The sequence below is a fragment of the Canis aureus genome, chromosome 5, assembly GCF_053574225.1.
Source record: "Canis aureus isolate CA01 chromosome 5, VMU_Caureus_v.1.0, whole genome shotgun sequence".
Lineage (NCBI taxonomy): Eukaryota > Metazoa > Chordata > Mammalia > Carnivora > Canidae > Canis > Canis aureus.
In genome coordinates this window covers 74,658,857-74,673,477 of record NC_135615.1, presented here as the reverse complement: position 1 = coordinate 74,673,477, position 14,621 = coordinate 74,658,857, and the positions used below count along the sequence as shown (strand labels likewise).

The window sequence follows — 14,621 nt, the reverse complement described above, 5'->3', positions numbered from 1 at the left end:
CCACACCGCGGCCCGTCGCCGCGCGCCGGCTGGATCCCGACTCCCCGCGGGGGCCGCCGCCCGGCAGGGCCAGGTGCGGGCGCCGTCGTCCCTCCCGCCCCGCGCCGGGCAGGGCGCCCCCGACTCCCCGCGGCCGCGGCCCGGGAACAATGAGGCGCCGGCTTCTTTAAGGGAGATACCACCGCGCCGGCGGGGCAGGGGACGGCGTCCTCCCGGATGATCGCACCCAGTCCCGCGCCGCCGCCGCCTGGGCAACTACACCGTCCGCAAACATGGCTCAGTGACTCTGACAAAAGGTGCAGCCTCCCTCCCGGCGGGGCGGACGCCAGGCCTCCCAGCTCGGGCCGCGCCTCCCCGCGGGCCAGCCGAACAGCTCCGCGGCCCGCAGGAACCCCAGGCCCGAACCCAAGAAGATGCACCAGGCGTTCCGCCCCAGCGACCCCCGCACACCTGCCCGCAGCTCGGTAGGTGGGAAGGGGGGCGGGGAGGCAGCGGGGAGGCGCGCCGGGCGCGCGCACCCCCAGGCCCGGACCCGCTGCCGCAGACCGTCCCCCGGGGCCGCGGGCCGTGCGCGCTCGCTGCGGCTGGACGGTGACCGAGCCCCGGCGGGCAGCGGCCTCCCCGTTCCGGGCCCGGCCACCCCTGCAGGGAGGGGCACTAGTGGTGCGTTCCGGGGCGCGCACACCTTCGGCGACTCCCGGCTCCCGCGAGCCACAGGAGAGGGAGGAGGCCGGCGGAGCGCGGGGCGCGCGCCCAATAGGGACGGCGCTCGGCGTCCCGGCTCGCGCTACGGAAAGCCGGAGGGGGGCGGGGCCGCACGGCGTAAGGGGGTGTGTCCGCGCGCACCACGGGGGCGCGCGCCGGTCTCTGACTGGAGGCCGCGGCGGCTGAGGCGCGAGCTGCCCGATAATGGCGGCCTGCAGCGCCCGTGAGAGGGAGAAGCGGCGGCGGCTACCCTGAGGTAAATCTGGCCCTTAGGCCTGGCACCGAGGCCCTGCTGCAGAGCCAAGGACCCTGCATGCGCCTCCCTCCCCGGGAGGCCTGTCACAGACCTGTCAGCGGAGTCATCCTACGGAAGGCCCCGCGCTGCTCAGGCCTCCGGCCCGCACCCCTCAGGCCACCGGCGCCAGCTGCGGCCTCCTCTTCTGCCCCTGGGCTCCTCCCCAGGCCCCGGGCCTCAGCCGCCAGCCCCGAGGAGTTGGGGCCGCCGCGGGACTGGCTCCTCGGGGTGAAGGGCCTCGGGAGGATCCCCTCCGGGTTTCCTCTGGACGCCGCCGGGGAGGGGGAGGGCCTGATACTCGGCCAATGAGCGGGGCGCTGAGCCGCCGCGTCGGGCAACACCTCTGCCCGGGACTGGCCCTTCCCGGGCCGGCAGGTGTGTGGCCTGGCCCGCCGGCGGCCGTGCGCGGGCTCGGCGGGGCCCGCGGGAGGCCGGGGAAGTGCCGGCCGGCCGGCCGCGGGGGTTCGCGTCCAGGGGCTGCGTGAACGCCCCCTCCCCCTTACTCGGGTGCTCTTTCGCGCGTGGCCATGGGACAGCCTGCAGGAGACGAGCCGCTTTGAGCTGCAGAGTAATTGGCGCTCCACGGGGAGCAGGGGAGAGCGCCGTGGGTGGACCTGGGGCAAGGCGTCCGTGGCAGGGCATCGGGCGCTAGGAATTGCGGCAGGAATTTGAAGGGGGTTCCAGTTAGAGGAAGTGGGACCAAGAAGTAATCTCAGAAGCTTTCATTTTCTTTATTAAATCCATCCTATGAACTTAAAGTAGCTGTACCCAATTTTTCAAGCTCAACAGCCAATAGCTTCTTCCCCTCCTCTCCAAACTGCACGCTGTAAAGATTGTACAATCTCTTGCCCATCGTGGCAATCTACAAATGAGAATCTGTTCCAGAAACTCGTGAGGATTTTAACATTCTTTGGAGAATGAGGTGGCACACTTCAGAATTTCTTGATTCAACTCACCAGCATTTCTGTGTCAGGCCTTTGCTTCTAAGCCTTTAAATGATTTATCAAGTTGAATTTGAAAGCACTCTGTCCAAGAGCCCCATCATATAGAGGACAGTTTTTGGTGGCAAAAATGGCCTACATCTAAATAGGTGTTTAACAACAGAAAGGTAACAATATTCTAAGTAGCTTGCTTTATTTTTAAAGGACCATTTTTTCTCCACAAACTTCATTTATTTTGCAAGAAATGAGAAATAACAAAATTAAAATAGGGACATATAGAGTTTGTTTACTTTTTAAAAAAAAAACACTATATTTTCAGTTCTATATGTAACCTGGTTCACTTTCAGTCCCTAAGCACAAGCCAGTTATATTTCTAACTGTGAGAGGGTTTTTTTCGTTTTGACATGTTTATGAACTTTTGTGTGTGTCAGCTTTAAGGAGAAGCAGTGGAGTGCTCATCATAAGAATGATTAATTCTTTGGTTTATTTTTAACAGTAATATTTTGAAGCAGTTTGTGCAAGAGGCGGTATAGTGTAATGGTTATGGTTATGAATGTCAGAGCCAAGTGGCCAGGTTTCAAAACCCAGGTCTACCAGTTAGTAGCTGTTTGACCTTAGGCATGTTGCTTAAATTCTTCGTGATTTAGTTTTCTCAACTATAAAATGATTGTAATAATATCTATTTCATAATATTGTTTGAGGATTAAAAGTGCTTGGAACAGTTCCTGATACATGGTAATACCAAAGTGTTAGCTGCTTTATTATTATTATTCAAATATTTAGATTTGCCCATGATATAACAAATCTTTTTCAAGCATTGCAAACAGTGAGACAGATAATTAAATCATACATAAGAAGGTATACAAACCAGTAAGTATACTTAATTTCAACAGAGCACTTTGTTGATTTTCCAGAAACTTTGACCTTGAAGATGGTGAGTAGCCAGCCAAAGTACGATCTAATACGGGAGGTAGGCCGAGGCAGTTACGGTGTTGTGTATGAAGCAGTCATCAGAAAGACCTCTGCACGGGTGGCAGTGAAGAAAATTCGATGCCATGCACCTGAAAATGTTGAACTAGCCCTGCGTGAGTTCTGGGCACTAAGCAGTATCAAGAGCCAACATCCAAATGTGATTCACTTGGAGGAATGCATCCTACAAAAAGATGGGATGGTGCAAAAAATGTCCCACGGCTCTAATTCTTCCCTTTATTTACAGGTATGTATGGTTAATGGGAAATAGAAATGACTTGAACTTCACCTTGGTCAGCAAGAAGAGGAACAAAAGTGTTGAGTGAACTTTTACTTTAAATACAGGTGTTTATATAGTTAGGAGTAGGTAAGGGTCTGCCAAGAACTGAGTAGATGTTTTCTTTAAAACAAGGTTTTATTTAAACCTGTGATGCAAATACCTAAAAATAACATAAGCCACCTGTTATGCCATGATACTTGCCAGTCTGCATGGGAATGGGACAACATAGGAGCTAGAGAAGTGATCGAGATTAGAGTCTAATAAATTCACCTATTTGAAATCAATTTTTTTTTTTTGGAACTGAAGCCAGAAGAAAAGGAAAAACTCCATAATCAGCAGCACCCATATAGATAATTGGGCATTTTAAAATAAATCTGGTTTGAATATAAGCCTCCTCTATTTTAGAGGATTGTGTGGTTTCTTAACCATGCAACTCTAGTTAATTTTCATGAAGTATATGGCATGGCACTTGAATGTTTTTTTTTTTTTTTTTAAGATATCATTTATTTATAAGAGACATAGAGAAAAAGAGGCAGAGACATAGAGGGAGAAGCAGGCTCCATGCAGGATCCCCCATGTGGGACTCCAGGAGCATGCCCTGAGCCAAAGGCAGATGCTCAGCCGCTGAGCCACCCAGGTGTCCCAACACTAGAATGTTATTAATAGTGCTAAGAGCTAACATTTGGGTTCCTACTCAGTTCCACACTCTGCTAAGTGTTTTGTTTTTTATTTTTAAAAGATTTTATTTATTTATTCATGAGAGAGGCAGAGACATAGGCAGAAGGAGAAGCAGGCTCCATGCAAGGAGCCGGATGTGGGACTCGATCCCGGAACTACGGAATCATGCCCCAAGCTGAAGCCAAACACTCAACCAATGAGCCACCCAGGTGCCCCTCTGCTAAGTATTTTAAAGGCAGCTGCTCAGAACAATCCTATGAGGATAGTACTATTATTATCATCATTATAGATGAAGAAACAGAGGCTTAGAATACATAATCTATGCAAGTCACATATACAGCAAATGGCAGAATTGGGAGCTGAATGTAGGACTGTATCTGACTGCTAAAACTTTTGTTCCCTTAACTTCCAAATTACTCTTGCTCTCAAATTACTTTTTGTAGACCTGGGGAAAGCATTAACATAGGAAAACAGAAAATGTTTGTTTGTTTAAGGTTGGCTTCTGGCATAGATCAAAATCTCTAGTAGGTCTATATTTGCTGAAGAGAAAAGATACTTAAGACATTGTTAGTTGAAGACCAGAGAAAAAATTCCAAGTCCAGTCATTCTTGGAAAAGAAACAACGTTCCATTAGTATGTCTAAATTAAGAATTTTACCCTCAAGGTTCAGAAGTATGATTTTAAAACAACAAAAGCTTTTGGACTAGGAACAACAAAGAAAACAAACACATTAATCTGTGTAATTAGAAACTTGAAAAAAAAAAAAAAAAAGAAAGAAACTTGCTGGTTTCATTATATGGTGAATAAATACCAATCTGGAGAACCTAATTTATATTGCAGTTTTAGCATGCTATGTCCTGAGGTTTTACCTCTTAAGGCAGTGACTATTAAGCACAACTATTTAGCCTCTATTCCATTTATTATTTACTTTTCTAAAAGTGCTTAGTATGTAAGTTGCACTGATAGAAAATATTAGAAACATTCTTACCGCATTCCCTCTTAAAAGTGGATAGAACCTTGATGAACTTTGCATTGAATTTTGGAGACAAAATGTACAATCTCTTTTGGTCTACAAAGATATTTAAATATATGATTTAGGGCAGCCCAGGTGGCTTGGTGGTTTAGCACCGCCTTCGACCCAGGGTATGATCCTGGAGACCTGGGTTCGAGTCCCATGTCGGGCTCCCTGCATGGAGCCTGCTTCTCCCTCTGCCTCTCTCTCTCATGAAAAAATAAATAAAATCTTAAAAGGGGGGGGATCCCTGGGTGGCTCAGCGGGTTAGCGCCTGCCTTTGGCCCAGGGTGCGATCCTGGAGTCCCGGGATCAAGTCCCACATCGGGCTCCTGGCATGGAGCCTGCTTCTCCCTCCTCCTGTGTCTCTGCCTCTCTCTCTATTTCTATAATTAATAAATAAATAAATAAATACATACATATATAAATATTTTTTAGATTAAATAAATAAATAAATATGTGACTTCGTGCCGATGGTATCCTTGAGTCCAGATCAAGCAACCTTTATAGTAATTAGGCATTAGGTAGTCTTTCTAGACTTTAGAGTGTAAAGTATTAGGGCACCTGGCTGGCTCAGTTGGTAAAGCACACAACTCTTGATATTAGGGTTGTAAGTTTGAGCTCCATGTTGGGTGTAGAGATTACTTAATAATAAGATGTAAAGTACTTCCAAACTTGACTCAATTATTTTTTTAGTCTCTTTTTTTTTAAAAGATTTTATTTATTCATTAGAGACAGACAGACACAGGCAGAGAGAAAAGCAGGCTCCTCGCAGGGAGCATGATGCAGGACTCGATCCCAGAACCCCAGGATCACACCCTGAGCTAAAGGCAGATGCTCAACCTCCTGAGCCACCCGGGCGTCCCGATTTTTTTTTTTTAATCTAAAGCACCTCTTTATTGAGTACTCTCCTTTATCTTTTAAGGCCTGATAGGCCTGTGTTTGACTTGTAGCATTTTGCTAGCTGTATGATCTTAGCTAATTAACTCATCTCTCCCAGCATCTGTATCTTCAAATGTATAATAGGAATAATAATTTTTTTAAAAAAGGAATAATAATTTTTACCTTCCATGGAAGTTGTCAAAATTAGAGATGATACAGGTATAATATTTGGCACATAGGAAGTACTCAGTAATAGTACCTCTATGAAAATTGTCTTTTCTATGGACTTACTTAGTTAACAAGACATTGATCAGGTCACCTGGGTGGCTCAGATGGTTAAGCATTGGCCTTCAGCTCAGGTCATGATTTCCAGGTCCTGGGATTGAGCCTCATATGGAGCTGCCAGCTCAAAGGGGAGTCTGCTTCTGCCTCTCTCTCTCTGCCTCTCCCCCTCCTTGTGCTTCCTCTGTTTCTCTCTCCCCAAAATGAATTTTAAAATCTTTAAAATTTTTTTAATTAAATTAAAATAAAAAACAACATTGATCAACACACTTATTAATAAGCAAGTGCCTTCTCTAAATTTATATCTAGTAAAAACAAATCTATAGTATGACCACAGAGTCCCTATGCATGGCCTTCTCCATTCCTTACACAAATTTTTGTTTTTCTAGATATTTTTTCTAGATATCTTTCCTAGATATTTTCCTTGTTCTGAATGATTAAGTCAGTTCCTACTAGCTAAAAAACTCACCTAGGAGAAAGTGCAAAGTAATTAACAAAGGTTACAGTTTCAACCTCAAGGATATAGGAGCATATGAAAGAGACCCTGACATAAATTGAGGATTTAGGAATTATGAACTGTTACAACTAAAACTTGAAGTTTAAAGAGGAATGAGCCATGTGAGTGAGAAGACTTTCCAGCCAGAAAGAACTGACATACAAACGTCTTGAAGCAAAAAGTACAAAGCATTCTAAGAATTGAAAAAATAGTAAGACCTGGAGAGTTGTTTTAAATGAGACCAGAGGGGATCCCTGGGTGGCGCAGTGGTTTGGTGCCTGCCTTTGGCCCAGGGCGCGATCCTGGAGACCCGGGATCGAATCCCACGTCGGGCTCCCGGTGCGTGGAGCCTGCTTCTCCCTCTGCCTGTGTCTCTGCCTCTCTCTCTCTCTCTCTGTGACTATCATAAATAAATAAAAATTAAAAAAAAAACCCACAAAAAAATAAATGAGACCAGAAAGATCAGCAGGGTCAGAGAATCCCACAGCCCATGTTAAAGAGCTTAAACTGTATCTAAGAGAATAGGGAAGCTGTTGAAGGACTTTAGGCAAGAGAACCAATGGCTGATGACATCCTCTACACAGGGAAATAAGTGGATTGGGCTCTGTACTTCTGTATCTCTCAACCAGTGGCCCTTAAACTGTTGCCCTCAGGCAGTTTTTATGTGGCCCAGATGATAAAACTAGTTTTCACATTTTTAAAGAGTTTAAGAAAAAGAAAGAAAAGGAAGAATATGGAACAGAGACCTTATGTGACTTGTTAAACCTAAAATATTTACTGTCTGCCCTTACTCTAAGCCATTCTTTGAATGCTGGGACTCTGCATGAAGTTTGCTTTTGAGAGTAAATACAGAAGATGAGAAGAAATGAAGTAAGAGTGATGGCACTGGTCTTTAATCTCAGCATATTTAGTTAACAGTGCATCTGGTAAATAATTGTGTGATGTATAACTTTCTAGTCTTTCATTTTCTGGCTCACTGGCAAACACATGCAACAAAGAAAATGCATGCAAAAGACATCTGCAGACCGTTGCAATTACAGCTGTTTGCCATTGGGGGAGATGTGAAAAGGTGTTCTTTGCTTCTGCCCTCCAAAATGACAAGAGGAAGTACTAGTAGACTTAAATGTAAAATTAGCAGTTCATTCATTCTTCAACAACTCTCCAGCTTCCCTACTGAGTTTTTATTCAGTGGGTCTGAAAAGGCACCATGGGACAAATGTTTTCAAAGCACTATATGCTGTATTTTAAACTGGTAGCTCATATTTGGTGAAGTAATCAATATATTCTTGAATTTTAGGTAATAGTTATAATTTGATAATGATAAAATAGTGATTTATTCTAGGTTTTCAGCTTGTAGCAAAGAAATATACAAACTTATATTTGAATTTTTATATTAAAATGTTAATATGTTTTTTATAAATTGGTTTTTAGAAGCTATCCAGTGATAGAGATTGCTGATATATTTGCATTCTGCCTATAGAAGTTTATGAAGTTATAATGGCAGTTTTTACTTTTATCAGTGACTAAAGGAAGGCTTTATTTCTGAAACAACTAATGTTCCTTGATCATTTTTCTCTGAATTTTACAGATTATATAATGTTGATGGTGTATGCCCAATGAACAAGAAACATATTTTAGGCAGTTTAATTGAATAGAACTTCCTAATTGATGTTTATACACCAACTGGCAATCTCCCAGGTATAGCTGCTGAAATACCAGTTTTTTCATGAAGCTATTGGCTATGTAGGTAGAGTTTAGCTCCATTAACACATGCAGAAAATATATAGTCAGTTGGACACTTTTCAAAATAAAGCATTTATTTATTTACTTATTTATGATTTAGTAAGCTCTATGCCCAACGTGGGGCTTGAACTCATGACCTTGAGATCAGGAGTCCCGTGCTCTACCAGCTGAGCCAGCCAGGTGTTCCTAAAGCTATTTTTAAATATGCTTTTACCTCTTTTGACTTAGAGATTTGGTATGTATTCATTAGAGGCAAAGTGACAGTTTGAAGTACTGAAATTTAAAATAAAATGCACATATGAAAGCACTGACCAAATAAAACATTCATGGATTTTCCATTCAAAATTGGGAGTCCGGGCAGCTCGGGTAGCTCGGCAGTTTAGCACTGCCTTCAGTCCAGGGCGTGATCCCAGAGACCCGGGATCGAGTCCCACGTCAGGCTCCCTGCATGGAACCTGCTTCTCCCTCTGCCTGTGTTTCTGCCTCTGTGTGTGTGTGTGTGTCTATGAGTAAATAAATAAATTAAATAAATAAATAAATAAATAAATAAATAAATAAAAGCTTTAAATAAATAAAATCTTTAAATCAATCAATAAATAAATAAAATAAGGAGTCCAACTAAACCAGTTATTCTTTTTCTGTAGCTGAATTGTATAAACTGTGCACATGATTGTAATCTTTTTTTCCCTTCTTATAGCTTGTAGAGACTTCATTAAAAGGAGAAATTGCCTTTGATCCCAGAAGCGCCTATTACTTGTGGTTTGTGATGGATTTTTGTGACGGCGGAGATATGAATGAGTATCTGTTGTCCAGGAAACCCAACCGTAAAACTAACACCAGCTTTATGCTTCAGCTGAGCAGTGCTCTGGCTTTCTTGCATAAAAACCAGATCATCCACCGAGATCTTAAGCCTGATAACATCCTGATTTCGCAAAGCAGGTTGGATACCAGTGACTTGGAACCCACACTGAAAGTGGCCGATTTTGGTCTCAGTAAAGTTTGTTCAGCCTCTGGGCAGAACCCAGAAGAACCTGTCAGTGTAAACAAGTGTTTCCTTTCCACAGCCTGTGGAACAGATTTCTACATGGCTCCTGAAGTGTGGGAGGGACATTACACAGCAAAAGCTGACATCTTTGCTCTGGGGATTATCATCTGGGCAATGCTGGAAAGGATCACATTCATAGACACAGAGACAAAGAAGGAACTCTTGGGGAGTTATGTAAAACAAGGAACTGAGATTGTGCCTGTTGGAGAGGCGCTTCTGGAAAATCCCAAAATGGAACTTCTCATTCCTGTGAAGAAGAAGTCTATGAATGGGCGAATGAAACAACTGATTAAAGAAATGCTGGCTGCAAACCCTCAGGATCGTCCAGATGCTTTTGAACTAGAACTCAGATTAGTACAAATTGCATTTAAAGATAACAGCTGGGAAACGTGACACATATATTGTTTGCAAATATCTTGGATGATATGCTGCTTATGTTTTAACAGTGATGCAACAACATAATGTGGCTGAAAAAGAATATAAAAAGCTAAACTCCACCTTCTAAGGGTTTAGATTTTATTGTGGGGTGTTTTTTTTTTTTTTTCCTCGTTTTTCTTAAGTCCAAGCTGGCCATTTTGTTAGTATGTTTTAAATGTGTATTACCAATGTGGGTGTACATTTTTTAAAATGATCATTGGTAGAAGTTTGGCAGGAAAATTCTCTAAGAGCCAAGAAGAGAAGAAAGTCCAGTTTTCTGGAAATAAGTCTCTTAAGTATTTTAGACATTCCTTGTCAGTATTAGGAATTTCCATGGAAGAAGAGGTTTGCATGCTGGTAATGCAACCTTTGAAGCTTTGTAAAGGAAACATATATGTATATATTTATGTATATGTAAGTATGTGAATGTGTGCATTTTGCATTCCATATGAAGAAAATGCCACTTCTGTTTAAATTATTTGATGTAGGTTTGGGTTTTTGAGATTTGCTGGTGAAATCAGTGATGAAAAATAAAAGAACCTTCCCTCATCTTCCTACCCTGTCCCCCCCTCTAATGAAATCATACTACATTTTTTATTTTTGTAATATTATACAGCTTTTTTTAAGGCATCATTTGGAGGGTCTAAAATTATCCAATTAAACATAAACAAAATTAAGTGATCCAAAGCTGCTGAAGTATGTTTGAGCTCTCCAGTGCCCTATAAGCTGCAGGAGTTGCATTAGCCATGCAATCATGTGGTAGCAGGTTGGCAAGGACCTTGATTCAGTCATACCTTCTTTAGGTAACCAAGCATTCAATTAACCAATTGAACCACTGCACTGGAACATGTCTGCACTTGAGCATCTGCAATCTGATATGAATCTGAACACAGGATTCCTCTGCAATATATATGAACTATCCTACTTGATATATTAAGTTTTGATTTCAAGACTGTCTAAGCCTCAGCATAAAGTTGAAGAAATCAAATGAGCTCCACCCTCACATTGCCTGCTCTGATATGGTCTCTTGTTTAATCACTGGAATTCCTTTCATTTTGGCACTAATGCTGTTTTCTCTTGTCTAATTTAACACAGTAATGATGATATGGTTGTGTTAAATGTTGATCACCTTTTTCTAAAGTGGGGAGATGATACCTATACAGTGTGGCAGATGGATAAAATATTGTCGCATCAACTATATCTTTCAAGTAGAAACTTCCAAGTTATTGATTTTATACAGTCACTTGGTATGGTCTATGTCAAAAACCAGTAGACTGTTACACTAATTGAAGTTAGTTTGATTTTTAACCCTATATGGTTGTCTCCGATTTGTTTTCCTATAAATGCAGATAGTTAAACTTTCTAAGGAAAGTTTTGCTAAAACAGAATATTAGCCTTTAAGGTTAGATAGACTTTAAGACGATTGCATCTAGGTTAGTCTTTATAAAGCACTAGAATCTTTGGTCAAAGTTAAAAAAAAAAAGTATTAGAATACTGAAATCATTAATAGTTTGCGGTCTCCTCAGCTTTTTTTTCCCCTAAGGTTTTTTGTTTTTAATTAAAGTGTAGTTGACACCCAGTGTGTCTCCCCAGCTTTTTGGAACATCCATAATTTTTGGAATTTTGGTATCATAATTCTTTCCTTATTTAAAATGTGTTTGGGAACTAGAGAAGGTAAAAAAAAAAAAGCACAAAAAATTAAAAGTATATAAAATTTCTGAACTATGCGTTACTTGGTCTGGAAGTTTAAAATTTGGACTGAAAGGTTTTATTAAAATAAAACCTTTTTTGAAAAAAAAAACCTTTTAAAATAAAAATCGTATACTTTTAACATCACTTTCAAGCTAATAAATATAAGAAATTTTTTGGAAATGAGAGGTGGAATACACTGGAACCTCATGATAATTGACCCTCTGGATCACCAAATCACTGTAACACAGATCTGGCCAAGGGGACTGACTTACTGGAAGTGAAAAGTATTATAATGTTGCATCAATAACATGGCACTTCAGCAGAGATTCATGATGATTCAGGTGATAGTATGCCAGTGCTTCATTTGCTCTTCAAATATCTGTGTACTTGGAGCCATGGTTTCCTAAGTACATAGTTTTTGGTCTTGCCTCATTTAAAATAGTTAACGATTATCATTTATTTTGAAAGTTTTCACTTGTGAAGTGAATCTTTCATTGACAGCAAAGGTATGAGGTGATCAGGAAGTTTCTCATAGAATTTTCTCAAGTCCTTGTATTCTAAAATAGCCTATGATACCAATTCTTTGTCTTTGTTTTTTCAATCAGATGGTATTTTATTCAGTACCTACTGTGAGCTCAGCACTAAAGGTCAGTTGGTAAAATGACAGTTTAAAAATGGCATATAGCCACAGGCCTTTTCCAGCTAGGAGTAAGAAATAAAAGGTTAATGATACTTGGAAATTCCTGGATATTTGCTAGAGGATAAATGAAAGCAAAAATTTGTGCACAGTGCCTTGCCCATAATAGGTACTCAATAAACAGTTATTCCTCAGAGTCTCTTGCCATGGTTTATAGTGTTTTATGAAATTTGTCTTAATTGAAAAAAAGACCAAATATTTCAAATAAGCTTATAGGCAGCTGTGGCCAGTTAAATATGGGGTTGTACAGTTAGTTCCTAGAATGTTATTTTGCACTAGTTGTCACTTAGAAAGAAGGGGTTCCTGTAGATTTTTGGTGCTAAGGGATACTTTGTCAATATGATGAAGTAAATGTTAAGTGTCAGATAAATAGCACACTGAATAGTTCTTTCTGCTGGTCTGTTTTTTCCTCTTTGTTGTTGGTGTTGTTTTTAATTGTAAAATGTTTATCAATCAAACTATTGTAGCAGCTACAAAATAATTCACCAGCATGACAAAATGGTCAAAAAAATAAGTCATCAGCACTTCAAAAATGAAAGCAACTTTTGAGATTTTCTTTTAAAATTGTCAAATATATTTTATGAAGAATTTATAAAAGGGGGAAATGATTGTAATTTATTGTTCATGACTGTTTTTTTTTTAATAAAGTGAGTTTCAACAAAAAAACAACCCACCCTGAAAATTTCATATTGTTGAATTTGGTGGCTCTGTATAGTTCTATAGTGCTTTACTTCATGAACATAAAATAGAGGGTATAATATTTGAATCAATGTCATTTTCACCCTATTAGGTGAAACTTTCTGTAATAGAAACGATTGCTGAGGAAAAGATTATTGAATTCTAGGAATTTCTTTCAGCATTTCAAGTTCTCAAATTTTAATGCTTACTATCTTGTATTTGTCAGAAGAACTTGTACTGCCTGAAATAAATGATTTTTTCATTAATCCTTCTATCTCATTAAGATAAGGATACATCCCAGACTCAGAATGAAATATAGTAAATGTACCAAGAGGAAGTAATTTTTCAACCCATAACTTGAAGGCATAGTTTCCTTTCTACAAAGTCATCTGACCTGCTTTTTTTCTTTTATAGGTTTTATTCTGTATTCTCTAGAATAAACAAGTACTGAAGACAGTGCACTTAGTGGTCCCGTGGACCACCAGAGGGAGAAATGGGAAAAAGAGAACAGTGCTATATGTGATCTAGCGACAAGTAGGAAAGAAGGCATCAGGAATTGCGGCTGCTTCTGACTCTGCCACCTTCCCCTGGCATAGCCTTTGTTGACAGGCAAATTTTGCTTTCTATTTAGATATTAATTTTTTTTAGATATTAATTTTTTTAATTGCATCTCAAACTATAAATACTTGCATTTACTAGCTTTTACGTAATCACTTGGAGTTTACAAAGAGCCTTCACATGGTGTTTACATAGCTTTTCAGTGGTGTTTACATATCTTTTAAAATAGAGACTGGCTTTTTGATGAGAAAATGAATGAAATATTGGTGTAAGGTTTTTTTTTTAAAAAAAAAAACACAATTACTACTGTATATAAGGCCGCTAATTGTCCTTATTTTTTTTTTTTTTTTAAGCTTTTATTCACGAGAAACAGAGAGGCAGAGACACAGGCCGAGGGAGAAGCAGGCTCCACACAGGGAGCCCGATGTGGGACTCCATCCCAGGATCACGGGATCACCACCTGAGCCAAAGGCAGACGCTCAACCACCGAGCCACCCAGGTGTCCCCGGTGTAAGGGTTTTAATGCCTAATCTCAGGCTCCAGTTGGAGTTTTCTCTAACAACAAAGCTTTATCTTTCTCACTGAAGGAACACCCCTGGTTGTTTTGGTCTTTAAATTCAAATGTTGCTCTCTGAGTCGACCAATCATAGATGTCCTCTAAAATGCAGTGTAATGATAGACAGTTGGTTTGTGGTTAGATAATAACTTCTACTTGAGAAAACCTCCCGCCACACCTCTTGAGGGCACAGTGCGTCTTGCGTCATTTAAAGGCAGTACTTTCTCTTTTGCAATGATTTCTCATTGGTCAAAAGGAAATTGTTTAAAAAAAAAAAAAAAAAGAGGTCTTTGACTTCACTCTTTCACTTCCTGTTCAGCCCTGGTATTTCAACCTTAGCTTGTTCTGAGCAGAAGTTAGGCAATTTGGTATTACTGAGGGCATCACAGCCTAGCGGCTAAAGCACAGGTTTGCTATATCAGAGATGGTGATACGCACATTTCAGAATTTTTATAAGGGTCAAATACTCGTAACGTGCCTTGCATAGTACCTGGCATATTTAGTTCTCAAATGGTAGCCATTGTTGTTCATTGTGTTCTGATTTAAACAATATGTTGAATGAATGAATGGATTCTCAATAAGCCAGGCTTCAGGTGCAGCTTTCATTCTTTTCCTTTTGGGAGAATCTGATGAAGGCATTACATCCTCTCCTCAGGAAAATGTTTGTGATTTCAGGGGGAACTTTGGGGATGATG

General features: G+C 41.1%; 2 protein-coding genes and 1 non-coding gene across 5 annotated transcripts in view; 1 reads left to right on the top strand and 2 right to left on the bottom strand.

The window, feature by feature from the left end:
- Window positions 1-14,621, bottom strand: part of TRIM63 (tripartite motif containing 63) — a 67,824-nt gene that overhangs the window by 46,676 nt on the left and 6,527 nt on the right. Inside the window, exon 1 of one of the 2 annotated variants that reach the window (XM_077899028.1) lies at window positions 1,053-1,247. The exons of the other annotated variant lie outside the window; for it this stretch is intronic. The gene's annotated coding sequence lies outside the window, so the exon portion shown is untranslated. Of the gene's footprint in view, window positions 1-1,052; window positions 1,248-14,621 lie in introns of those variants that run through there. 2 annotated transcript variants of the gene reach the window in all.
- Window positions 292-13,078, top strand: PDIK1L (PDLIM1 interacting kinase 1 like). Of its 2 annotated transcripts, none has more exons than XM_077899031.1 (3): window positions 292-464; window positions 2,856-3,157; window positions 8,981-13,078. In XM_077899031.1, exons 2-3 carry the CDS (start codon window positions 2,873-2,875, stop codon window positions 9,719-9,721), a joined length of 1,026 nt encoding a protein of 341 aa, XP_077755157.1. In that variant the 5' UTR covers window positions 292-464; window positions 2,856-2,872; the 3' UTR covers window positions 9,722-13,078. The 2 variants fall into 2 exon arrangements, with proteins under 2 accessions (XP_077755157.1, XP_077755156.1); XM_077899030.1 differs by lacking the exon at window positions 292-464 and adding an exon at window positions 823-961.
- Window positions 8,393-8,465, bottom strand: TRNAR-CCU (transfer RNA arginine (anticodon CCU)). Its single transcript has one exon. It is a non-coding gene; the product is annotated as a tRNA-Arg (tRNA).